We start from the raw sequence: 25,585 nt of genomic DNA, 5'->3' as shown, positions 1-25,585 counted from the left end.
ATGGCAAGATGGCGGCGACCCAGCGGAAAGCCGCGGAAGGCAGTGAACACACTTCCGGCCCCGCCTCCCGGCCGTGGCGCACTTCCCACCCCGTCGCGCGGGCACGGCGGCGCGCTACGTTGTTGCCATGGCAGCGGTCTGGGCGCGCTGCTAAGGGTTTCGAGGGATCCCAGGAGCCGCAGACGCCCTGGGGGAAGTTCTGTGAGCCGGCCAGACACAGAGCTGAGGCTGCGACGCCGGAGACAGGTGAGCTGAACTCCCCTCGCTGCCCTGGCCGCTTCTCGCTCCCTGCGACCGCACCTTCCAAGTCCCCTCCACTCCAGTCTTCCTTCCTGCTTGGCCTGTCATTTTGAAGAATTTTCCTCCCATTAGACCTGTTGCCGTAGAGTCCCACCTAACTACACCTTTAGTCCCTTGATTCTGATCAGCACCTTCTCCTCCGGATCCCTCCTTACAGAGCCCAAGCCCGCAATTCCCTGGGGTCTCTTCCCACTGGCCTCTTTTCTAAGGTGCACCCTAACTTCCATAGCCCCGCCCTCAATCTCGACCTCCTCCAATCACAGCTGTTCTTCAAACTCCCACCGGTGCCGGCCTGCAGACCACGCCTCTCGCTTCCGGGAGACGTAAATCACCGTCTCTACTCTCTTGAGATCTTCTAGGTCCCCATTCCCTTTCCTCTCCCAATTCCCCGAATACCGAAAGAGGGTTTTGTGCTCATCCTGCCTCGCTTCACCTGTGAAATGGGGCAACAACAAAACGCCCAAGGTCCCTCTCCATCCCCTCGGTAGCTGGTTATTTCACTGTTGTTAATGCAGAATAGGGATAGTTAGGATCAGTTGGACATTTATTTACTCCAAGCTAGATCCTGTGTCAAACACTACAGGTAATGCATCATTTGCTCCTTAGAGCAAGCTATTTGCTGGTGAAGACCACGAAGAGTCCATACTAACGAGGGAAAAAAAAATTTGCATGGGGGGGGGGAATCCATTCTCAGTCCAGTTTTCTCTACTAATCTGATGTTTATTACTATATCTTTACTGTGTCACTTTAATGTCCCAAGGGGTTCAGACAATAGCTAACTCTGGTCAGAGATTGGCAGTTGTCATGTACGTGGTTTTAGAGTTTAAAAATACTTTCTTAGTAGTGACCCAACCTCAGGGGCTTCAGGCTGCCTGAGAAATAAGCACGGTCTTCAACTACAGTGTTAGTTGTTTGAGAGAGGGAAGACTGAAGGTTGAATGGAGAGAAAGGCTCCTGTCCTTCCTTGGGAGTCTGAAAACCTCAAATTACATTCTGAGCTGCTACCCCTGTAATAACAGTGTTGCTTCCCTTAGAGCCATAACCTCTGTGGTCACAGGTGCAGATCAGAGCTGGTAGCTTCATGTTTATCGTTCACTCAAGACCTAGGAATGACAAAGCGCGTGTCACATGTTCTTCACAAGCACACTATAAATCTGCATAAGCTCTATTTCTAAAAGAATCAATAGAGAGTAACGTTGGGTATTCTGTGGGCATACATGTTTGTGGTGCTGATGGCTTGCCCAGGGCTTCAGACATGTTAAGCAAGTGCTGTCCTCCCAAGCTGCAGTGTCTGCTTAACTTTGACTATTCTTGCTGTTTTGACCCAGAATCTCATGGGAATTGGTATCCAAGATGGCCCCAGTAAACAGACTGATTTTTTTTTTTTTTGCACTCAGTGCTTTGTCTCCTGAACATGCTTCTCCCCAGACTGGAACTTCTCGTTCACTTTATTTCCTTCATGTTCTTCCCTGGAAAGAAATCCAGGTTATCTCATGTTGTTTTCCTTGTTGTCTCCACTTCACTTGGGGACATAAAAATCTCTTGGGCTGCACTGTCTCACCAGAGGCAGTTGCCAAGTCAACACATGGGAGATATGAGTCAAATGTATTTGTTTGTATGTGAGTATTATGGGCAACACTCCTTGCAGGGAGTTGGTGGTTTCTAAAGGCTCTCTCCTTCCTCCCAGTTTTCACTTTATAGCCATGGATGTCCTTGAACTTGCATTCCTCCTGCCTTAGCCTCTTAAGAGCTAGGGTTACAGGCCTGTGTTACCATACCCTGCCTGACCCTAGCAGGTAGATTTTCAATCCCATTGTTGATAAACACATAGCATTTTACCCTCTGCACTGTACTGCACAACACAGTAACCACTAGCCCCATGTGGCTTTAAGTATTTGAAATAGGACCAAGTGTGGTGGAATCACCTTTAATCCCAGTACTGAGAGATAAAGACAGGTGGATCTCTGTGAGTTTGGGGCTAGCCTAGTCTATACAATGAGTTCCTGGACAGTTGGGGCTATGTAGACAGATATTGTCTCAAAAAACAAAACAAAAAAATTTTTTAAAATTGAGATTTGACCCATAAGGGTCAAATAAGCACTGGACTTTGTGGCTTAATAAATTAAAAAAAAATGTTTAAGGGCCGGGCGGTGGTGGCGCACGCCTTTAATCCCAGCACTCGGGAGGCAGAGGCAGGCGGATCTCTGGGAGTTCTAGGCCAGCGTGGTCTACAAGAGCTAATTCCGGGACAGACACCAAAGCTACAAAGAAACCCTGTCTCGAAAAAACCAAAAAAAAAAAAAAAAAAAACGTTTAAGGGTTTGGTGTATAGCTTAATCAGTAGAATATTTTCCTAGCATTCACAAAACCCTGAGTTCACTCTCCAACATCACTTGTAGGGGCTGGTGGTACACACCTTTCATGAGAGCACTTGGGAAGTAGAGGTGTGGGGATCACATCTTGAAGGTCACCCTGCTCAAAGTCAAGGCCAGCAGGGATGTGTACAAGACTGCCTTTTTTACGTCTTTCTCTTTGTGTTTTTTGTTTTGTTTTTAGTTGTTGTTGTTGTTATTGTTGTTTAGGTTTTTCAGGACAGGGTTTCTCTGTGTAATAGTCCTGGCTGTTGCAGAACTCACTTTGTAGACCACATTGACCTTGAACTCACAGAGATCTGCCTGTCTCTGCCTCCCAGGGGCTGGGATTAAAGGCATGGACCACCGAGCCCAGCACAAGCACGTCCTAAAAAAAAAAATATTACCCAGGCTGTAGAGATGACTCAGAAATTGAGACCATGTATTGCTCTTGCAGGAGCCCTGAGTTCACTTCCCAGCACTCATGTCAGATGGCTGACCTGTGTGTACCATCAGCTCCATGGGATCCAACACCACCAGACTCCATGGGTATCCACAAACATCAGTCACACTTACACTTACAAATAAACAAATTAAAAATAAGTAAAAAGCCAAGTATGATGACACACACCTTTTGTCCCAGTCCTCAGGGGAGTATGGGGCAGGTGCAGGCAGATTTCTGGGAGTTTGAGGTCAGCCTGGTCTGTGCAGTGAGTTTCAGGACAGCCATGGCTACATAGTGAAAGCCTGTCTCAAAAAATAGAAAATAATAAACAAAAATCCTAATTTCATATTGAGTTTATGTTGAAATAATGTCTTGAGTATATTAGGGTAAATAAAATTAAATTTTCTTTTTTCACTCCTTTTTTAAAAGATTTACTTATATTTATGTGTATGGGTGTTTTGCCTGCAGGCATGTCCAGGTACTACATGTGTGCATGCCTGAAGACACAAAAGAGGGCATCACACCCTCTAGAACTGGAGGTACCCATAGATGCTTGTGTGTGCTGAGAACTGAACCTGGGTCCTCTGCAAGAGGGCCATCTCTCCTGCTTCCTTTTTGCTTTCTTTTTTAATGTGGTCTAAGAAAGGGAAAGTAATATTTTAACTTACTCATCACAAGGTTCATGACTGAGATCCCTAATAAGACAGATGTTAAAAAAAAAAAGGGAAGGAAGGAAGGAAAGAAAAGACTGAGATCCCTAGTAAGACAGATGTTTAAGAAAAGAAAGGAAGGGAGAAAAGAAAAGAAAAGAAAAGAAAAGCAGGGCTGCATATACACACCTTTAATCCTAGCACTTGGGAGGCAGAGGCAGGTGGATTTCTGAGCTGGAGGCCAGCCTAGTCCATATGGCAAGTTCCAGACCAGCTAAAGCTACATAGTGAGACCCTATCTCAAAAACAAAACAACAACAAAAAACCAATGCACTTGTTTATTATTATGTGTTGATGTATGTATACATACATGCATGTGTCACAATGCCTATGTGGAGGTCAAAGGACAACTTTTGTGAATTGATGGTCTCCTTGTACCACATAGGTTCTGAGGATAGAACTCAGGTTGTCCACCTTGAGTGACAAGTGTTTCACCTGCTGGCCATCTCTCTGACTCCAGATTTTTCTTTGCACTCTCCTGTGGTACTCCTCACCAAGCAGATTTCCCACAGAATGCCAGGCATACAAGGTCTTCAGTGAGAAGGGAGGGGAGCCAGTGTTCCTGCATTTACCACCTTTTCAGGGAAGAGTGAGGGGACAGGAAAGGTGGCCTCTGCGCTTCTGCCGTTTTCTGTTTCCAAGCCCCTTTCCTTGCATTATACTTCTTTTGGACATGGCTGTTCTAGAAGCAGCATGGCCTAAGGATGGAAGAAAGAGGGTAGATGGAAAATTCCTGCTGCCTGAGTGGTTTCTCTAGGTTCCACTTTCCCCTGTTCTGTATAAAGGGGATAGATTTGGGGCAGTGGCACTTCTGTGATCAGGCTGAAGGTCTGTATGCTCCCCAATCTTTTTTTCTCATCCCTGTTGCAAAGAGGGGCTGCTTGTTAGTCCCAGCTGCCCGGCTAGCTTAGCCCCAAAATAACTACACAGAAGCTGTATTATTAAATCACTGCTTGGCCCATTAGCTCTAGCCTCTTATTGGCTAACTCTCACATCTTGATTTAACCCATTTCTATTAATCTGTATATTGCCACATGGCAGTGGCTTACCAAGAAAGATTCAGCATGTCTGACTCTGGCGGCTCTGTTGGCGGCGCTGTCTCTCTCTCTCTCTCTCTCTCTCTCTCTCTCTCTCTCTCTCTCTGCTTTCTTCCTCCCACCATTCAGTTCTGTCTTCTCCACCTACCTAAGTTCTCCCCTATCAGACCAAGGCAGTTTCTTTATTCATTAACCAATACAAGCAACACATAGAAAGAAGGACCTCCTACACCACTTCCCGTTCCTCCAGCCTGGACTCTTCTTCTTGCAGGTAGCTCCTACCCAATCTCCCAGGAATCCCTCCTGACTGTGTGCTCACTCACTCTCTTGTGCATCCATTCCCAGGGATGGGAGGGCCGCTTGCGGCCAGCCCTGCACCTGAACCAGGAAGCCAGGAGCCAGAAAGCCAGGCATCTGCACAAGCCCCAGACCTCAGAGCCTAGTGCGAGAGATAGACATAGTCAGTCACTCCAGCTTCATGGGCAAACATCTGTGAGAGGTAAGAACTAGTCCTCTGGGAAATCCAGAGTCCACCTCAGACCCCAGCACCACCTTGGGCCTCTGAGTTTCCCAGCACTTTCGGGCCCAGGTCTCAGGCTTGGTGACCAGGTCATACAGTGATGAGCTCAAAGGGCACGGTCCACATGTTCACAGGGGTGCAGTGATCCTAGCATTCCCTGTCGTGAAGCTATGATGTGTTTGGGCTGTGTCACATGTAGCATGGCTCCAGACTTGGACCTGCCCGGTAGCAGCGACAGTGTGATGCCAGGACAGACACAAAGCAAAGCTGGGGTTGGGATAGAGAGACCAGAGCATCTCAGAAGCTCCGCGTTTCTATAGAGGGCTGGGCAGGGGGGCAAGGTCATTATAAATACACAGGGAGACTGGGTTTATGGTCTACCAGTGGACATAGGAGACAAGTTTAGCTAGGTAGGTACAATCTCAGTAGGGGGCAATACTCAGGCTGTAAACATCCATGGGGAGAAAGCTATGGTGGGAATAGTCTGAATATACTGTCAACATCCGTGCTTAGTGCTGCAAGGGAGACTCTGGAGTCCTTGATAGTCTGTGCATATCAAGAGCATCCATTCATTCAGTACTCCACTTACTCGGGGCTTCCTCTGTTCCCTTCAGGTAGAAGACTCATTCCTATACAGCAAAGGGGCCTGGGGCACACAGATTCTCTGAAGGCAGGGTCGCCATGGGACTGGGTAGGTAGAAGTGAGGCTAGATGAGGCTGGCTAAGACATGCAGAGAGCCAGGGTCTAAAAGGCCTGTCACTCAGGATTTCTCCCTAAAATCAGAGGTGGATTTTGGATTTGGAACACCCAGACAGGCCAGGGGGGTTATAAGGTTCTCCTGCAATAGCGACATCACTTTGGCTGACCCTGGTTCCTCTCTCAGCCCCAGGAGTTGTGGGGATGGCACACCTGCTAGGCAGCCAGGCCTGCATGGACAGCCTGCGCAAGGACCTCACGGACCTACAGGGCACCATTGTGGATGTGTTCTCCCGAGCTGGGCCTGTGCGCTTCCCATCCTGGAAGTTCCCTGACCGTGTGGCCTGTGACCTTGACATGGTGGCCCTTCTGGAGCACTATGACCATGTGCCAGGTGACCCTGAGTTCACGCAGTTGTCCCATGCTGTGCTGCTGGAGCTGGTCATTGACAGGTGAGGCCTGGATCATATCTGGACATCTAAAGATGCCAAAACCTGCCCCTTTGTAGCAGCTGCAGGAGCCCTTTCAACCCGTCAACTGTGAAGTGAATATACAGGTCGGGCCACAACTCAGGACCCTTTGTTTCTTTTTTCTTTCTGTTGTTTTGTTTTGTTTTGTTTTTCAAGACAGGGTTTCAAGACACAGTAACAGCCCTACCTGCCTGGAACTAGCGCTGTAGACCAGGCTGGTCTCCAACTCACAGAGATCTGCTTGCCTCTGCCTCCTGAGTGCTGAGATTAAAGGCATATGCAACCACAGCCCCGACTTCTGCAACACCACCTTTTATTCTGTGCTGTACTCTGCTGCCCTATCCTGTCTACCTCAGGAAGTTCTGTCTTTATCCCCAGTCTGCCCTCTGCTGTTGGTCCCCATAATACCAGGGCACTGCTATCCCCTCAGGTTTCTGTGTGGCAGGAACACTATGCTTAGCATTTTCATCCCAGCTTCTGGCGTTTTGTGGGCTGTGTTCCCTCTATGCTTCTCAAGGCCAGAAACGGGGTGGAGGATGTTTTTCCCACCCTTGGCCCTGCTAGGCAAAAGCCAGTTGCTCCTCTGTCACCCCACCACCTCTACACTGTCATTAAAATTTCCTCCTGGGAGCCACTCAAAAACTGCCCATGCAGTAAAACTGCAGGGACCAATGGGCATCAGAAACACTGAGAAGGGACCTGCCTGGATCCAGAAGGCAGGGTACTCCTGAGAGGCCTGGAGGAGGTCTGAGTGTGAAAGCAGTGCTTGCACCTCCACAGGGCTGGACTGCTGTGAGTGCAGAGCACTTCCTTTCCCAGGGCAAGCAGCGAAGCCAGCCCTGCCAACCCCTTCCTGCTCTGACAGAACACCCCTTTACCCACCAGGGCCCGATCACTCACCCCTTTCCTGTAAAGCTGTTGCTGACATACCTCCCGACCCTCACACCCCAGCTGAGCATTGTTTACTTCTGAGTTAGTACTAGCTTCCTTTGTGTATAAGTGACTCCTGGGTATAAAAGTAACTCCTGCCAGAGACAACTGAATCTTAGCTTAGCTTGGGAACCCTAGAGTGAAGGCTGTGGCCTCTAGCCAACAGTGTGACATTTTAAGATGCTCAGGACATGTCAATGATGGGACCATGGCTAAGGCTACATGTATCACAGCATCCCCCACCACAGGTGGCTGTCTGAGAACACAGACTGATCAGCTAAATTCCCTGCTGGGTCCTAGTTCCCCAGTGTTATTATCCACATGGCCCAGAGGGTGGGCCTGAAGGCAGTAGCCACCTCCTCCTCAAGGCCTCGGGGCCTCCTGCTACCCCTACCTCCTGTAACAAGTTAAGTTCACTTACCTTCCAGCTGTGTGTTGCAAACATACAATTCTATCTTTAAGGTAAGTCTTGGCCATGCCTAGGCACACTTTCCAACACTCCCTTTCCCTAGCATTAGCTTGACTAAACTTGAACTTGGAGGTTAGCTGTCTGCACCCCATCTCAGTTGTCACAGAGGTTGCTCAGCCTGGAAGAGGCAACTCTGACTGGAACCATGAAAATGCGTACATGCCCTTGCCCTGCCCCGCTTACCCTGTGACTTTGGGATGTTCTTGCTATTTAGGGGTTTCATTTGTAAAAGTGAGGCACTACTTACCCAGGACTTTCTGAGCCAGGCTGCCTTTCTTCAGCTCCTTAGTCAAGCGGGGAACCATGAAGCAGAAGGTACTTCCATCTAGGAAGCCACAAGAGGGCACCAGCTTGGAGGTGGCCCCTGGTTTGAGCATGATGCTCACATGGACTCTCTCTAGGTCCTTGATGTCCAAGTCAATCCCCAGAGCTTAAAGCCCCCCCCCCCCCCCGTTGTATGAAGACTTTATTAGACCAGCATTGGCCCCAGGCCACCCAGCAACTCTGCCCGCAGGCTCCTGCTGCTGCTTCAGAGCTGTGCCAGCTACCTGGAAAACCTCAGTCTGGATCAGATGATGCCTCCTGCCCGAGTTGCAGGGCCATGCATGTCTGTGGGGCTCACAGTGCGGCGCTTCTGGAACAACCTGCTGAGGCTGGGCATGCTGTACCAGCAGGCAGTGCCCCAGGTGGGTCATCTCAGCCCCTGTGGTCTCCCTCACATACTGTTCCTATTCTAGCTTCTTACCATGCCACTGCACCTGCTGGTCCTTTGCTGGCTCTCCACTGCCCAGCTGGGGCACTCAAACTCTAGAGCCCCCCATTCAAGTCCCATGGCCTTGGCAATGAAGAAAGCAGACCTTGGGGTCAAGTCTGGCTCCCTGGCTTTGCTGTTTACACACTGAACCTCAGTTTGTTCATCTACACAGCAGGTTTTCTAACAGGTTATCCTTTAATCCTCACAGTCGCCCTGTGAGGAAGGGAGAGGAGTCTAAAACAGAGTGGTTACAGTGGCATGAGAGCAAGCAAGAGCCCGGGAAGTCTGGAGAGGTGGCTCAGAGGTTAAGAGCACTGGCAGCTCTTCCAGAGGACCTGGGTTCAATGCCCAGCAACCACATGGTGGCTCACAACCATCTGTAATGAGATCTGATGCCTTCTTCTGGCCTGCAGGAATATATGCAGACAGAATACTGTAAACATAACAAATAAATCATTTTTAAAAAAAGAATTGGCTGTAACTGCCACCATTACCCTCCCAGTTCCATGCATATTTAACCACGCAAAGCCTGGGATTAGAGCAGGGAGAGCAGAAAAGAGGCCAGGGCTGGGTTGAGTCAGAGAGAAAAGGGAGAAGGTTCTCTGTGATTTGTGTGGGTGTCACTTAACATCTGAAGGTCTGATCACAGGGCAAGGCTGTCATGAACATCTCCAGGGGACTGGTTACCTCCCATGTCCATCTCTCTCACCTGCCTTCCCTTTCTTTTCCTGACCCCAGAAAAGAGCAAACCAAGGGGAGATTCCCATCGGCAAGCCCACAGCTAAGGGTGAACCAGCCAGGAGCCCCGAATGCATGACTGCCAAGTTCATCAAGCCTCCTTCCCCAGTGCCAGGCTTGCCCTTGATCTGCCAAGGGCTGCAGAGCATCCCTGTCAGAGTCTCCTTGCGGGGCCCAGCTGGGACCACCGAGAAAACCAAGAGCGTCCACTCCCAGACCATCGAGACAGCCTTGGTGCCCTGTGATGCTTGTACCAGTGTCCAGGGCAGCTTGTGGGAGGTGGGCAAGGTGGTCATCAGCCTGTGTCAGAGCCAGAACTTGCCTTCGTCCTTGGGCCAGTTCCAGAAGCTGGTGCAGGACAGCATGGGGCGCAAACCACTGCCAGCTGCCACCATGGGCCACTGGGCAGCAGAACAGAGTAAAGACCTGACTCGTCTCAATAAGCATGTGGGAGCCCTCACCCAACTTATCGGGCCCCTCAGGGCCCAGCTGGAAGAGGCTGAGGGCCAGAAGGACGGGCTACGGAAGCAAGTGGGCAAACTGGAGCAGGCTCTGCAGCAGGAGAGAGGAGAATGGCAGCGGCAGACAGAGGAGGCTGAGCGGAGCCTGGCCGAGTGCCAGCATGACAGGCAACAGCTAATCGCAGGTTACTCCCCAGAGGCCAGATACTGCCATAACCTTAGGACAACCATCCCTCCTCCCCATCAGAGAGCAGGGCGAATCCCAGTAGAATGCATGGAAGAGACCTAGGAAAGAAAGGCGGCAAGAAGGGTGTAGACATCCATTGGCCACCCTGTGAGCAGGGGATACCTGGAGGCTTGCGTAGCACCTGAGCCTCAGGCTTGTCGCCTCAGAAGGGGAGAGGGCTGGGATGTTCATCTAACATTCACTCAATAATGGTCACTAAAAGTACCTGCAGGGAGCTCCCCCTATCCCCAGCACCTCTGCCTCAACAGAGCAGCCTCTTGGCTTTGGCAAAAGCTCTTGGACAGACACAAGGTACTGCTGTCCACTGTTACCAACTGAGGGCTTAGGGCAAGAAGTCACTGCTTTCTGAGCCTCTCCACTGCCTCCACGCCGATCACTGGGTCCAGAGAGGCACAGGTAATCCAGCAGCCAATGGAGCATGCCAGGGCCCAAGGCCTCCTAGGATTACCCCAGCCCCACCTTGGCAACTCAAGCAGCCCTTGCACACTGGATGGTTGCCTCTACTCTACAGGGTTCACTGGGCTTAAAGGCCACAGGCCCAAGTGATTCACTGAAAGGCCTTTCTCTTGGCTGCCACAGAAACGTGTGACCTAAAGGCAAAGGTGACCAATCTGGAGGGAGACCTGAAGCAGCAGCAGAAGTCCATGCAGGCCATGGGTAAGAATCCCCTTTGTGTGACCCCATCCACATCTCCAACTCTTTGTATAACTGGACGTGTACCTCTGTTTCCATCCAAAGCTTCTAGGGCGGAGAGTGGGAACCACAGGAGAATGGTTCTGACTCTAGGCTGATGGTGATGGTTCAGGCTGGAGTCTCAATTTCAGGGGGCAGAAAGTGCCTTCTGTAGTCCAGACCCGCCTCATGTGGTCCAGAGCCCCGTACTGTGATCTGTGACCTCTGCTTAGTCCCAGTCAGAGACTCACCCAGAGCTCCCTTCCCCTGCCCCCTGTGTACCTGCTCTCTCAATCCTGCAGTGGCAAAGACCCAGCAGCTGGAGGAGGAAGGTGAGCGGAGGGCAGCAGCTGAGAAGCAAGTGCAGCAGCTGGAGGAGCAAGTGCAGCTGCTGGCAGGGCGGCTAGATGGGGCTGGGCAGCAGATCCGCTGGGCCAGCACAGAGCTGGACAAAGAGAAGGCCCGAGTCGACAGCATGGTCCGTCATCAGGAGGTGAGGGCTTCAGGCTCTGCAGCCTTCTTATCCCTTTTCCCTGCCACAATGGGAGGAGGTGGATACTCTGTTGTTCCCTATTTTATGAATGGAGAAACTGAAGCGTAGTGAGGTTAAACAAGTTTCCCCAGGGCATACAACTACCGAGAGGTAGAGCCAGGTCTCTCTCTTTATATTCAGTGTGTGCCAGGATATTTGGGTTTCTTTTGTTTTGGTGGAGGGGTTCAAGACAGGGTTTCTCTGGGTAGCCCTGGCTGTCCTGGAACTCACTTTGTAGACCAGGCTGCCCTCAAACTCAGAGATCCGCCTGCCTCTGCCTCCCAAGTGCTGGAATTAAAGGTGTGCGCCATCACTGCCCAGCTGTTTTGTTCATTTGTTTGTTTGTTTGGTGGGAGGGAGTGATATTCAGTGACACAGGAAAATATGACACTGGAGACTTGATGAAAAGAAACAAAACTTGTTTCCCAGAATCCTTTTTGAATGAGTGGAAAGAAGGGGTCATCCAACTGCTTTCTCAACAGTGGGTCTTGGTGTTGTCCCGATCAAATGTGCATCTGCCTGCTGCCTTCCTTCTGCAGTTGAGCATCTGTGCGCTGATCTCTGCATCCAAACATAGCACAGAGGGTCACAGACACCGCACTGCAGCTTCCTTAGTCCCAGATGGCTAGTTGGGCCCTAGGGTCCTTTTATCTGCCCTGCCTATTCATTTCCATTCAGTCCCTGCAGGCCAAGCAGAGGACTCTGCTCCAGCAGCTGGACAGTCTGGACCAGGAGCGGGAAGAGCTGCGGGGAAGTCTGGATGAGGCTGAGGCCCAGCGAGCTGAGTTGGAGGAGCAGGTGCAGAGCCTCCAGAGCGACAGGGAACAGGGACAGTGCCAGCTACAGGCTCAGCAGGTGCAGTGGGGTAGGGTGAGAGAGAGAGGGCAGCTCTCTTTTCCGAGGAGCCTCTAACCTGTTGTGTATCCCTGGACCTGTGTGTCCCCAAGAGAGCTTTGAGCCAGGGCTAAGCTCTTCTTTGCCCCAGGAACTACTGCAGAGCCTGCAGCGGGAGAAACAGGAGCTGGAGCAGGTAACTACAGACCTGCAGCTGACCATCTCGGAGCTGCAACGGGAGCTAGAGGAACTAAAGAAGCGGGAGCGACTGCTGGTGGCCTTCCCAGACCTGCACCAGCCCACGGAGGCCCAGATCCAAAGTAGGGGCCTAGGGTACTGCTGAGGGCAGGGTGGGGCCTGGTTGGGCATAGGCTTGCCTGGATGTGATCGGGTACTGTTCTCACCCTCAGCAAGAGGAGACTGGGGGCAGGAGGTGAGCTGTGGTTCTAGAGACACCATGATCCACAGGTGTCCCGTGTTGTTCACTCCTCTGTGGAGACAACGGCAAAGTGACTGTACGTCTCACCCTAGTGCAGTGTTCTTAGCCTTCCTGATGCTGTGACCCTTTAATACAGTTCCTCATGCTGTGCTGACCCCAGCCATATAATGCTACTTCATAACTGCAATCCTACTGTAATGAATTATAACGTGAATATCTGGTATGAAGGAGATCTCTATGCAGCTCCTGTGAAAGGGTCATTTGGCTTCCAGAGGAGTCACAACCCACAGGCTGAGAACAGCTGCCCTAGTGGAACTGAGGCATGTCTTCCCTTAGCACATGTCCTCCACAGCACATGCCTGTCCTGGCTCAGCTTCCCCAGGTTGCCTTTCCTGGTGTCATACAGCATAGGATCATCTTGCTAGGACATATCCCCAGCTGTTCAGTGTCTTGGACCCCATGGTTAGGAGCATAGGGCATCTACACTGGTACAGGATCCTGCCAGGCAATCTCTGCTCTCCCACCAGCTCTCCTAGACTTCTCAGGCCCTGGGATGGGTGGGTCATCACTCCTGAGCACCACACGTCAAACCCTTGCTGCCCACAACTGCCTCATGGGCTCACCTGGACTTTCTTTTTTTTAAATATTTATTTATTTAATATGTATACAATATTCTGTCTGTATGCCTGCAGGCCAGAAGAGGGCACCAGACCTCATTATAGATGGTTGTGAGCCACCATGTGGTTGATGGGAATTGAACTCAGGACCTTTGGAAGAGCAGGCAATGCTCTTAACCTCTAAGCCATCTCTCCAGCCCTGGACTTTCTTGTTAAAAACTTTTTTTGCACCTTTAGTGTGTGTGTGTGTGTGTGTGTGTACCTGCCGTGGCACAAGTGTGGTCAGAAGACAGATGTACAAGTTGGTTCTCTTATTTTGCCATATGGGTCTAGGGGTTCAGGGACCACACTCAGGTGGTCAGGCTTGGTTTCAATCTTTCCTTACCTGCTGAGCCATCTCACTAGCCCTACAAATGTTTGGGTTTTTTTTTTTAAATTTTTTCTGTATGGCTGTTTTGACTATATATATATATATATATATATATCAATGTACTGGTGCCTGAAGGCCGGAAGACAGGGTAGATCCTCTGAACTGGAATTAGGTGGATGTGAGCTACTATGTGGGTGCTGGGGATTGAACCCCGGTCCTCTGGAAAAATAGCTAGCACTCTTCACTGAGCCTTCTCTCCAGTCCAACAACCTTCTCATAAACCAGGAAACTGGGCTCTAGCATGGACAGCAACTGCTCAGGTGTATAGGACTGGAAGCTGTCATTCATCTACCACACACAGTTAAGGAAGAACATATATGATGACTTCCTGGGACTCAAATCCCAGTGGACCTTCGCACAGCCTATAGTGCCTCTGACAGGTCAATGACAAGCAGTCCTGAACAAGATCCAAACCTCCAAGTTGTAGAACTCACCCTGCTCTCAATTCTAAAATGTAACATCACCTTTCACAGGCAACAGGAAGGGAACAAAAGCCTCTGAAGGACTATGTGACGGGATGCCTGGGTGCTACCCCTCCCCACCCTCTGCCCTGTGCAACTGGACACAAGAGGCAGGTCCAGTGATGTAAGGCCCCAAATATGTCTTTGCAGACTCCGGCAATGTCACCCATGACATGGAGAGGCAACTGCAAGCCAATGGTATCCGTATCCAGATCCTACAGGAAGAGAACAGGCGACTCCAATCAATGCTGACCAAAATCCGAGAAGTGGCCCAACAGGGAAGCCTCAAAGTGAGCCTTTGAGGGGGGTTGGGTATTTGGAAGGTATAGCACGATTAATAAAAACCCAGGGACTCCAGATAATTGGAGTTCAACCTGAAGGTCAGAAAAGCCAAACAGTCAGCTACTGGCTCTTACCTCTACCTCAAGATGAAATGGCAATCCTGCTTCCAGGAATCTCAGAATGAGATTAAAGGTGTGTGTCAGGCTGACCAGTGGGGCTGTTTTACTCTCTAATCTTCAGGCAGCTTTATTTATTAAAATGCAAATGAAATATCACTACAGGAAGGGGTCCTTACCAGGCAGGACTCAAGACTGCCTACCTCGTGGCACGTGGCTTTAGGCCACATTTGAAAAACTTCTTCCGTATGTCAAAAGGTATGAGGCTGTGGAAGATGTAGCCTTCCAGCTCACATCCCACTACAGCCCCTCCCTCCTTTACTTCAACAGTCAGTATGCATTGCCTGCCCAAGGGTTTGCAGCTGAGGAGGCCCTTGGATGGTTTTGCAAACCCCATCTCTTAGTGAAGGGAACTTGAGGGTTTGGTTGGGGATTCTGCCTCCGCATCCATCTTTGGACACTAGTGCAGGGAGGGACTCCTGGGCCCTTCTAAGCTTGACCTTCTTTACAGATGATCCCACAGGGCCAGCTCTGGTCCCCTCCCTACAAGGACACCCAGGGAGAGGTACCCCCAGCCCAAGCACAGAATACATCTCCAGGGTGAGTAGGCTTTCCTTGAGGTGGGGCAGATAAGCGGTGGGGTCCCCTTGATCAGAGAATTGTGTTCCGGTCCTCCCTCAGGCCCATGGGCAGATGGCAGTCTCCTGGCAGCAGGACCAGCAGCACAGGCAGGACCCACCCAGGAGGGTCCCGAGCATCCCCCTCGAGGCAGCCCTGCAACTGGCCCAGCAAGTCCTCTTTGGAGGACAGAACCCACTCAGCCACCTGCACCCAGAACCCCATCCGAGCCCTGGCCAGGCTCAGGAGGAAACTCTCACCGAACCGAGGTCAGGCTGGCTCTACATACCAGCCCCAGGAACGACCCACCTAACCTGAAGCAGGGGTAGGGCTGGAGGGCAGGCGGCTAGCAACCCCCATGGAATAAAAGCCCCAGCCATCTGCCCACAGTGATCTTGGCCTCAGCGTGGCTGAGCTGGGGGAACAGACCTTCCCTCCTTGTTGGACAAAGGCCTCTGTGATCCCACCAGGCAGGTCACTGGCCCATAGAGGCCTGCCATTGAGTGTGAACTTTTTGTCTCCATCCTGACAGGCACTGTGGGGAGAGTATGCAGAGGGGTAACCCTGGGTCACTGAGCAGCACTCAGGGTAGGGCTCGGGATGTGAGGGCACATCTGGAACAAGGAACCAGACACCAGGACTTTGCCTCTGGCCCACCAAGGGAGGCAGGGAACAGCAGTGCTGTCACCTTCCACCTTGGCTCTGCAGCTCACCAAGGAGCTCACTGCCTTTAGGGACAACTGAGAGGTCCCTCTTAAGTTCTAGAGGTCAGAGCCTCACAAAGCCACCGAAGGGAAGACCAGGCCTTTGGACACCTTAGCCAACCATGGTTTGATGAGCTCAGGATGACACAAGCCTGAGCAAAGCTGGACCAACCATCCTATGACACAGTGGTCATTTCTCTAGAGCGGGCCATCAGCCTGCCTCAAGTCACAGGACTTCTCAGGTCACTCTCCAAGTCTTCTGGGTGGCATTATTTATTATGTGGTGGGGAGGCCGTCAGGTCGACTGCCTTAGTTTGCAGTGAAGGGTCAATAGGAGCCGCATGCGCAGTAAGCTGGCATTGTCAGGTCTCTTGACTCTCTAACAGCCCAGGGTATCTGGAGGAGACTGGATGCTCTGAGCCACTGTACTGGGGAGAGGCCATTACTGCTGGGCGTTCCAGGCCTCCGCTGACTCAACATCCATTTCTTAGCTCCCACTTCTACCAGTTGGTAAGCCAGACCCTTCCCAAACAGGAGGACTGAGAGTTTGAGGCTAGTTAATGCTATATAGGGAGGACCTGACTCAGACAGACAGACAGACGGATAGACAAGAGAACAACAAGAAACAAGCAAAACGTCCAGAAGTCCAGGTTGTTTGTGTCTCCTTTAGATGGCTCTGCGGAAGAGTCCTTACAAGCTCTGGCTGGGGCAGAGCTTGATCCTTAGGCTTAGGCTGTGGAGCTGAGGTCCCCATAGCCATGCTGCTCTTGCCTGGCCTCTTATTTGCACCACCCATCTTAAAGAAGGCAGCAGAGCCAAGTGGTGGTGCTCGCCTGTAATCCCAGCACTCAGGAGGCAGAGGCAGGCAGATCTCTGAGTTTGAGGCCAGCCTGGTCTACATAGCAAGCAAGCTTCAGGACAGCAAAGGGTACATCTAGACCCTGTTGAGAGAGCGTGCACAGCAGAGAATGTGTCTCCCACACGGATTCCCCTCTGTCTCTGACTTGCTCCTGCTTTCCTTGGACACATGCTGACCAGAAGCTTTTCTCATTTTCTTGTTCCTGTTAGTGTTGGGAACTGGATTCAGGGCCTTGTGCATTTCAGGTGAGTAAGTGCTCTACCAGTGCTCTCGCCTGAAGGTCTCACGTGAGGTCACGTAACATAAACTTCTTAGAGTCAGGGTCCTAAAGATTACACAAGGCGTGTTCATGCAGCAGAAGGGTGCGAAGCTTTGAGGACTGTAAGAGTTCTCCCTGCTCCAAGCAAGAGAAGCCAAGGTGACTGGTGACTGCTATTTTGTTTGGTTGTTTTTGGCAGGAGCCCAGGCTGATATCAAACTCACTGTATAGCCGAGGTTGATTTTGAACTCATGATCCTCTGGTTTTCTTAGTAGCCCAGTTCGGCCTTGAACTTTTTGTTTTGTTTTGTTTCTAATTTATTTATTTACTTATTTATTTTTGTTTTTATTTTATTTATTTAATATTTTGAGACAGGGTTTCTCTGTGTATCCTTTGTTGTCTTGGAACTCACTCTGTAGACCAGGCTGGCCTTGAACTCACAGAGATTCATCTGCCTGCCTCTGCCTCCCCAGTACTGGGACTAAAGTGGTACACCACTGGCCTTGAACTCTTAATCCTCCTGCCTCTACCTTTAGGTTTCTGGGATTATTGCATATGCCACCACATACCCATCTATTGCTTAACATTTTAAAACATCTGCACAGATTTTATGTCTTATGTTAAAATATATTCCATGTTTATTTTACTATTAAAACTTCCCTACCCAAATGTTTTTTTAAATGACGCCCTTGGCAGATGCACCACATATATTCTGTGGCTTCAAGTATCCTGGTCAGTGACATTTAGCTCAATCAAGAAATAGAGCACTAGATGGTTTCTAAGGCCTCTGATCCGCCAGACTGGAGTCATCTGGCTGCACAGGCAGCAGGTAGTGGAGGAGGCTCATTTGAACGTTACACCTTTGATTTGACTAGGCAATAGCCTCAAAGATGGGGCCATGCCAGTGGGTCCCATGGCCACAAATCTTTTCCCTCAATCTATCCCCCAATAAATAGCATAAAATTCAATCACAGAAGCCCCAGAAGCTGGAGACAGATGTAGTGGCCATGTTTTCTTTCCCTAGAGTCCTCGGAGCTGCCTATGAGGGCAGACACAAATATCCCAGGGTTGCAGAGAAGGGCTTTAATATTTCTCCTTGCCTGTTGGGTCCTGGCTCTGTGTCTTCAGCCCAGGGCTGTGAGTCCCTCCTACCCATCATGGGTACGGTGAGGCCTTGACTTTGCCCACAGGGCTAGCTGGTCTGTCCAACCCACTATCCTGTAGCGGAGGTTGGGAAGAGTCCATCCCAAAGTGCAGATTCTTCACTTGGGCAGTTAGTCATCTGAGTAGTGGTTCCCTGAAGGGTAGAAGGAAGAACAGAGAGAGAAGGATCAGATGGGGCTTGGGGGTTAGCCCAGGAGTCCCCCCTGCCCCTGATGCTCACCCAGGACATTGAACTTGCACAGTGGGCAGGTCTGCTGTAGCATCAGCCAGGGGTCCACACAGTCTCGGTGGAACTCATGCTTGCAGGGCAGTACCCGGAGCCACTACAGGGTGGGGGAGGAGCACAGGCTCTAGATGAGGGCCAGACCTGTGCCCTTCACCTGGGCTATGCATTGAGCACTCCTGGGTCTTCCCCGGGTATGCTCTTAGTAGCCATGATGAGGACTGGAAGAAGGTCCTGGTTGCAGGGTTGAGGGTCTTGGGAGCAGGATCAGGGATGCCACAGGTCAACTGGTGGCTGACTTGCCTAGGCACTAACCTGCTTGTTACAGAAGTTGTCTAGACACACAGCACAAGTCTCAGTGCCAGGCTCTGGAAGGCTGTGTGCTGCTCTGCTCAGCCGGCAGCGCCGGGTCTTGAGGGATGCTAGTCTCCGAACCACACGGCGTTTGAACAAATCCCCCTGTGGGAAAAGGATGGCCACAGTCTTGCAGGCCCAAGGTGCTGTGGGCATGAGGGCTTCTACAATCTGGCTCCCACCTGGCCTCCAGGATCCTGCTGGTTTTGTCTTGATGCCTGCCGCTGGGCCTGAACCACAAGGCCTGTGCACAAGAGCATGGCCACAAGCAAGATGGCATTCCATAGCTGCTGCAGGGGCTTCTGGGGAGGGAGAAGGATGTCAGGGCCTCTGGGCTGCTCTACACATTTCCCCCAGGAATAGCCACCCCCAGGAACACTGGTGACAAAGCAGGGGACATGCACTGAGGGCCTCTGTCTCTTCAGGCTCCATCTCACCTACCTATGCGCTCCTCAGGATCTGCCCCAGATGCATGGAGAGCCACATCTGTCCTTAGTGCCTTGCTATTCTGTTGCCGGCGTAGATTTCCTCCTGGTCTGTCCCTACCGTCCCCACTTGACTTCATCTAAGCTGATGTTCACCCCTGAAACTGCAGAAGCAGCAGGAACAGGTGCGCCTCTATGCTGTGATCGTTTCTTTCTCAATTGCCAGCACACAGGCCCCACCCCCAGACCCACGGACTTCAGCGGCAATCCAACAACACCATGCCTCCTTCACTGTCTTCTCCCTTGTCCCTTGCCTTGTTCATGTCCTGACACATTTCCCCTATCTTGAAAATTGCTTTTACTTGCCCTTGTCCTTTTAACAACTTTGGCCTATTGCCCCAGGAGCTCCCCCGCCCCTCAGGGTGACTGTTCGCCCCGCCCCGCCCTCCTAACACCCATTAACCATGGGCTTCCTTGCTGCTGCCCTGGGTAGTCCTCCAGGCCCTTTCACTGGTGGAGAAGGAAGTCCGACACGTCACACTGTAGCTAGCCTCAGTCTCTGTGCAAGCCACGTGGGCACCCGCACACAGGTGCACAGGCTCACGCAGATTAAATGTGCTGTGACCAATAAAGACACTTCAAAACTCCCGGCTTTCTCAGTAGCTCTTGGTCTTCGTCACGGATTACAGGGCGGGATGTCCTAACAGTCAGTGCTTCCCTGTGATTGCTCTTCCTAACACCCTCGGTTGGGCCCAGGTGCTCTGGCTATGACCCGGAAGGGTTCACTGTTGTCCTACACAATGACTGTATCTTTCTGCTCCCCAGCCAGAGCCGCTCTGAAACTGCACTGAGGCAGCCAGGCTGGAAGCCCCAGGTAGGGAGAGCAGGGCAGGGCCCCTCCACTAGGACAGCAGGGTGCTGCTCTTCAGGACAGCTTTTCATTCCTGGCTCAGGGTGGCAGCTGGACCTGGGGCCGGGCTTGGCATCCATGTCCATCAGAACAGCTACTTGAGATGCCTGCCCAGCTATCATTTGGACATCTCATCTGCCACGTCCACCCCAACTTGGCTGGCAGTATGTTCGCAACTGTTGAAATCTGTCTTCTGTCCCTGCCAGCCTGTCCTAAACACTGCACATTCTCACCTCCAGGCCACCTGGGCCCTTTCCCAGAGCTCTGTGTAGTCCACCCCAGGGGAAGGGAGAATGTGAGGAACAGGAAAACACTGGCCTGTGGTTGCTCAGCTAAGGTTCAGGAGCCAGGGTTTTAACCTGTCTGGCTTCAAACTGCTCAGTGTGGCCCTTATCATACACTAAGAGAGAGTACATCTTCCTCTCCCCAACTTATACAGACTGGGGTTCAAGAAATGTTGTGGATTGAACCCCTGGAAGCTAAACACTGGGAAACGTGGACACTAAGCCACTCTCTCCAACATACTGGGTTGGATCTAAAAATGCTGAGAAAGCCTGGCCAAGCCCAGCTATGACTGAGCAGACGGAGCGAGACTACGAGCAGAGCAATGGAGGGGACAGACAGTCCAAAGCAGTGAGGTGGGCTGAGCTGCGAAAGTGCCATTAGGCAAGGACTCACGTGGACAGAAAAGAGGGGAATGAACACCAAAGGCCAATCAGGGCCAAGGTTCTGACAGGAAGTGAGGGTACGTATAGGAGCTGGTAAATAACATAAGGAAGCCAGAATGTAGAGAGAAGACTAGAAATAAAGAAGCAGCGGGGGTGAACTCTGCAGCAGAACACTTGCTTAGCGTGTACGTGGCCTGGGTGCTTTCCCCAGTGGAAAAATAAACGGGAAGAGTGAGAGATCTGTGAAGGCTGCTGGGGGGGGGGGGTACACGACAGCAGCAGCTACCTACCTGCTCCTGGGCCTGACCACCTCCCAGGCACACCAGGTCCTGCCAGCCGCCATAGCTGTCCTTGGAGAGGCCACAGGTAGTCCACAATGTCAGCTTCCACTCGATGTTGGCGGACAGGGACTCTCTACTGGTGATCTCAGCAGTAGCCTGGGTCCTCCTGGGAGGAAGAATCATGGGATGGGGTGGGGTGGGAGGGCAGACAGAAGGAGATGAATCTACCTGGCTCTGCAGTGGATGCCCAGGGTATTGTTGCCGTAGGCCTTCTGGTTTGGCCCTCAGGCCTTTCCTGGCTGTTTTCCCAGGTTCTCACCCAGCCAGGCCAAGGAATAGCCTGACAACCAGGCTTGCAGCTTCCTCATGCTGGGCTAGTCCCTCTCTGCCCATAGGGCAACTCCTTTCCCAGGCCATGCCTCCTCCTCCCTGTCTCCCCGGTTCTGAACCAGACAGTAGTTTACAGGCTAATGGGTCAGGTAAGGGCCCACTGGAGGAGAGTCAGAGACCCACGGCACTCAGGCAGCAAACCACCCCAAACAAACCCAACTCACTGCAGAAGTGCCTCCAGCAGCTTGGTGACATTGGCAGAGTAATGGAGGACAATTACTGGCCTGAGCAGAAGCTGGGAGATGTCCAACTGCAGGGGACAGGGGAGGTCAGCAGGCTGCGGTCCCCGTTCCCCTCACCTGCTCACCCTCACAGTCCACTCCGGTTTACCTCTCGGACCACACTATGGTTTAGGATGAGGAGAAGCAGGGCCGAGGCTCCCAGGAAGAGGGCACGGCGCATCTGTAAAGGAAGCAAGAAGGTGAGAGGCCGCCACACCTGCCTTCCCAGTGGCCCCGGTTCTCAGGAGCCTGACCACTGGAGAGACTAGGCTGAGCTCCCTCAAGGTAAGCAAAAGCTAAACCGGAAGAGCTATGACAGCCAAAGGTAACACGTGGTGGTTGTGGACTGAGGCAATATTTAATTATGAGGCAGAGATTACAATATTTTAGCGATGTTAACTTTCCCAACTTCAGATACCATAGTTACATAAGAAATATCCTTGACTTTAAGAAATTTGCACATTTCCAAGTGTGTGTGTGAAACTTCCACTACTGTAGGATCCAGCAAGCCTCATCATTTGCCCTAATCCTGGCAAAGCAAGCTTCCCCACCCTCGCTGACTCCCGTCACATATTCTGAGAACAGGTGCTCTTTCCCAAGGAAATCTTCCACCCCCTCCCACCTCCCCATCACACTGGGGTCTACTGACCCAAGGCCAGGCCTTCTCTGGAAGGCTCCTCATAAGCCTGGCTCTAGAAGATGTTCTGAAAGTATTCCCTTTCTCCACTTCCCTCCAAAAACCCTTTGCACCTGCTGGACCAAGGCCTTGGGATATGCCTTCCGGCCACTGCCTTGATTGTCCTGGTGGAACTGGGCAGCCTGCTCTTTGCCCACATATGCCACTGCAATCCAGCTGTCTACAGGTATCTCTTGTTCAGCATCCACGACATCCATCTGTGTGAGGAGCCATGAGAAAGGGGAAGCAAAGGGTGTAGAAGAAGCAGCTGGGGTCTCCCACAGAGGATGCAAGGTCGGGGTGTGGAAATGAATTTGGAAGGGGTATGTGGATCTCAGGTCTGTGAAACCCTGAATGCCGGAGAACGGCTCTGGGCTGTTTAGGGCTTGCTTCAGAAGGAAGACAGATACTGGGGAGCAGGGTCTACGCGAGGGTCACGGCGTGTTTTGGCAGGGTTGCGCTCACCAGCAGCAAGCGACCGCCCAGCAGCGGCTCGGGACCGGCTTCAGGACCTATCCTGACGCCCTCCAAAACCAGGGCGTCTTGCCGCGGCAGCTTCACGTCTACTCGCACGGCGCGGGCTCCGCCCCGTCCCGCCCGGGCCGCCGGCTCGCTGCCGTCCGCCGCGGCCCCGGGCCCCGCCAGGCCCAACCACAGAGGGAGCAGGGGCAGCAGCAGTAGCAGCGGCGACGGCAGCGATGGAGGAGGTGGCGGCGACAGTGGCGATCTCAGCGCGGGTCGATCGGCAGGGCCCATGGTCGGAGCGAATAGCTAGCGAGTCCGTGGGCTGGGGGGTCCTGGGCGCCTGGAAAACGGAGAAAGCGAGGCCGCGCCGGACGGGGCGGGGCGCCGGTAGGGGCGGAGCCGCAGCCGGAGGGAGCGGGGCACCGGGAGGGTAAGCTGAGTGGTTGGCAGCTCCGCGCGCCCCTTAGTGGTCCCTAGCGCCCCCTAGTGCAGGCGGCGATGGATGCTGAGCTGCGGCCCAATCCCTGACAACAGAAGGCTCAGGAGAGCTTGCCAGGTTGTCAGTGGAGTCAGAGTCTGGATAGTCGCGGGACTGGAGAAAGGCAGGAACGAGGAAGGTGCAGGGGCCTTGACGATGGACCCACGGTGTGACCAAGGCTATGTCACATCCTTCTCCAAGTCTGTGTTTCTTCATAGAATCAAATAGCAGGCGATAGAGAATCAGCAATGGAAAGCAGATGGAGAGATCGAGGGCATGGTCTTAAAGGAGCAGGGAGAAGGGCTAGGCTGAAGTAACCACCAACCACACAGAGCCATAATGGCACTGAGAACTGGGCTGTCCTCATCTGTAACATGGGCTTGACCCGCAGTACTCCACATTTAACATAATCTCCAATGCTTGCTGGATTGTAAAGGTTCCATTTTTGTACTACAATTTGTCCTTTACAGAGGGTTGTGGTTGCTGGGAACGGGCTCAATCTGAAACCTGAGCCTTTTACAAATTGTACCCTGATAAAAGGGCAAAGAGCAGATGAGCTGCAACCCCCCCCCATTTTCTAATAAAATATTCAAACCTACGGAAAACAGAAGCCTGATTAGCTACCAGAATGTGATGACCAAACTATTTCTAACAAAGACAGATGTATAGAGAAAGTCTGCAACAGGGAATTGACATAAAACCGGCCAGCACATACATAAATCTGGTTTGTCAAAGGACGTGTTGCCTTTGGGGAGGTGGGAGGAGATGCTCTTTGACAAACTGCTGCGAAGTCAGGTAAACACTGGGAAAAGAGGTGAAATTGACTGTGCAGTGGTGGCACCTGCCTTTAATCCCAGCACTCCAGAGGCAGAGTTCAAGGCCAGCCTAGTTTACAGAGAGAGTTCCAGGACAGCCAGGACTACACAGAGAAACCCTGTCTCAAAAAACAAAAACAAAAAAAGTGAAATTAGACCCCTAATGCACAGAAAACCAATTCATGTAAATTAAAGGTTTAAACATGAAAAGTAAAACTTTAATATTTTAAATAAACAAAATTTTGATTATTTCAAGTTCATAAGAGAGTTTTGTTTTATTTTGATTTTGTTGGTTTTTTTTTTTTGTGACAGAAACTTTATTGTCATGGGCATGCCTGCAATGAGAGGGTGAGGCAGGAAAGAAGATCATGAGTTTGAGTATCTGGCCAGCGGGTTACGAATGGGGGTCCCTGATAAACCTGGAGGAGGAAGAAGAGTGGAAGGGACAAGAGACAAGAGAAAACAACAGCAAAACAGGCTTTCTGATCAAGTCCGAATTTTACTATTCCTTACAAGCTGTTACACAGCAAAGGGCAAGGGAGAGGGGAGGGTGTCAGGTCTGCTGGAATTCAGGTCCGGAAGGTCTCTGGCTGAGAGAAAGAGATATTAACTAACAAAGGAGGTGCTAATTGCTTCTAAAGCTTGGGTCCTGAAGGTCTCTGAAGGTCTCACTAGGAGATACCAGGTTGATTTCCTAGGCCCGGAATTTACCCTGCAGAGGGGATAGAGGTGAACATTTTACTTATCTTGTAAGCTTAAGATGGCTGTAAACAAAATACAGATCTCAAAATACAGGTCTTTGCTTCCGGCATTTGAGGTCAACACAGGTTACACAGTGAGACCCTGTTTCAAAACATGTACAATGGTGGGGACAGCAACTGGAGAGATGACTCAGTGGTTCAGAGCACTGGCTGCTCTTCCAGAGGATCTGGGTTTGATAGGCAGCGCCCCCAGGGACTGCCAACTCACAAAGTCCTGTGACTCCAGTCCTAGAGCATCTGCTGCCCTCTACTGGCCTTTGTAGGCACTGCATGAACATGGTACACCACTTTGCATGCAAACAATCATGGGCATAAAATAAAAGTGAAAAAAGTTCTTTTATTTTTTTCTAAATTTTGGTTTTTCAACACAGGGTCTCTCTATGTAGCCCTGGCTGTCCTGAAACTCACTCTGCAGACCAGGCTGGCCTTGAACTCACAGAGATCTGCCTGCTTCTGCCTCTAGAGTGCTGGGATTAAATGCATGTGCCACCACCGCCCTGCTAAAATAAACTTCTTAAATATAAAATTGTGTTGGTGAGATGGCTCAGCTGGTAAAGCCTGCTGACCTGATGGCCTGGATTTGATCCCTGGGACTCACCGGACAGATGGAGAGAACCAATTCCTGCAATGTCCTTTGACCTCCGCCCGTGTCTTGGCACTCTCACACCCACACCCATATTTTCACACACATTTCCACACCTGTGCCATGGCACATGTGCTCCCCTTAGACACAAAGTAAATGTAAGAGTGTGCTGGACTGTGCTGGCACATGCTGGAGCCATATCAGAGGAGGGAACTTCAT

General features: G+C 51.5%; 2 protein-coding genes across 4 annotated transcripts; one reads left to right on the top strand and one right to left on the bottom strand.

Moving 5' to 3' along the window:
• On the top strand, positions 1-17,453 carry Ccdc157 (coiled-coil domain containing 157). 2 transcript variants are annotated; one of them, XM_075944111.1, is made up of 12 exons: positions 1-246; positions 5,189-5,342; positions 6,248-6,512; positions 8,444-8,615; positions 9,422-10,067; positions 10,709-10,786; positions 11,104-11,294; positions 12,021-12,188; positions 12,319-12,487; positions 14,265-14,404; positions 15,024-15,112; positions 15,194-17,453. In XM_075944111.1, exons 1-12 carry the CDS (start codon positions 1-3, stop codon positions 15,441-15,443), a joined length of 2,568 nt encoding a protein of 855 aa, XP_075800226.1. In that variant the 3' UTR covers positions 15,444-17,453. The 2 variants fall into 2 exon arrangements, with proteins under 2 accessions (XP_075800226.1, XP_075800225.1); XM_075944110.1 differs by having other exon boundaries at positions 12,012-12,188.
• A 114-nt stretch (positions 17,454-17,567) lies between these two features.
• Positions 17,568-23,391, bottom strand: Rnf215 (ring finger protein 215). Of its 2 annotated transcripts, none has more exons than XM_075944114.1 (9): positions 22,730-23,391; positions 22,339-22,482; positions 21,698-21,769; positions 21,532-21,617; positions 20,987-21,143; positions 18,876-18,992; positions 18,655-18,798; positions 18,337-18,439; positions 17,568-18,249 (listed from the first exon to the last, which is right to left on the bottom strand). In XM_075944114.1, exons 1-9 carry the CDS (start codon positions 23,018-23,020, stop codon positions 18,227-18,229), a joined length of 1,137 nt encoding a protein of 378 aa, XP_075800229.1. In that variant the 5' UTR covers positions 23,021-23,391; the 3' UTR covers positions 17,568-18,226. The 2 variants fall into 2 exon arrangements, with proteins under 2 accessions (XP_075800229.1, XP_075800228.1); XM_075944113.1 differs by having other exon boundaries at positions 18,876-18,995; positions 22,730-23,388.
• Between the last annotated feature and the right edge of the window lie 2,194 nt (positions 23,392-25,585).

This window comes from Microtus pennsylvanicus, chromosome 12 (assembly GCF_037038515.1).
Source record: "Microtus pennsylvanicus isolate mMicPen1 chromosome 12, mMicPen1.hap1, whole genome shotgun sequence".
In the NCBI taxonomy this organism is placed as follows: Eukaryota; Metazoa; Chordata; class Mammalia; order Rodentia; family Cricetidae; genus Microtus; species Microtus pennsylvanicus.
The sequence above is the reverse complement of the archived record's forward strand: the minus strand, read 5'-3'. Positions and strand labels throughout refer to the sequence as shown.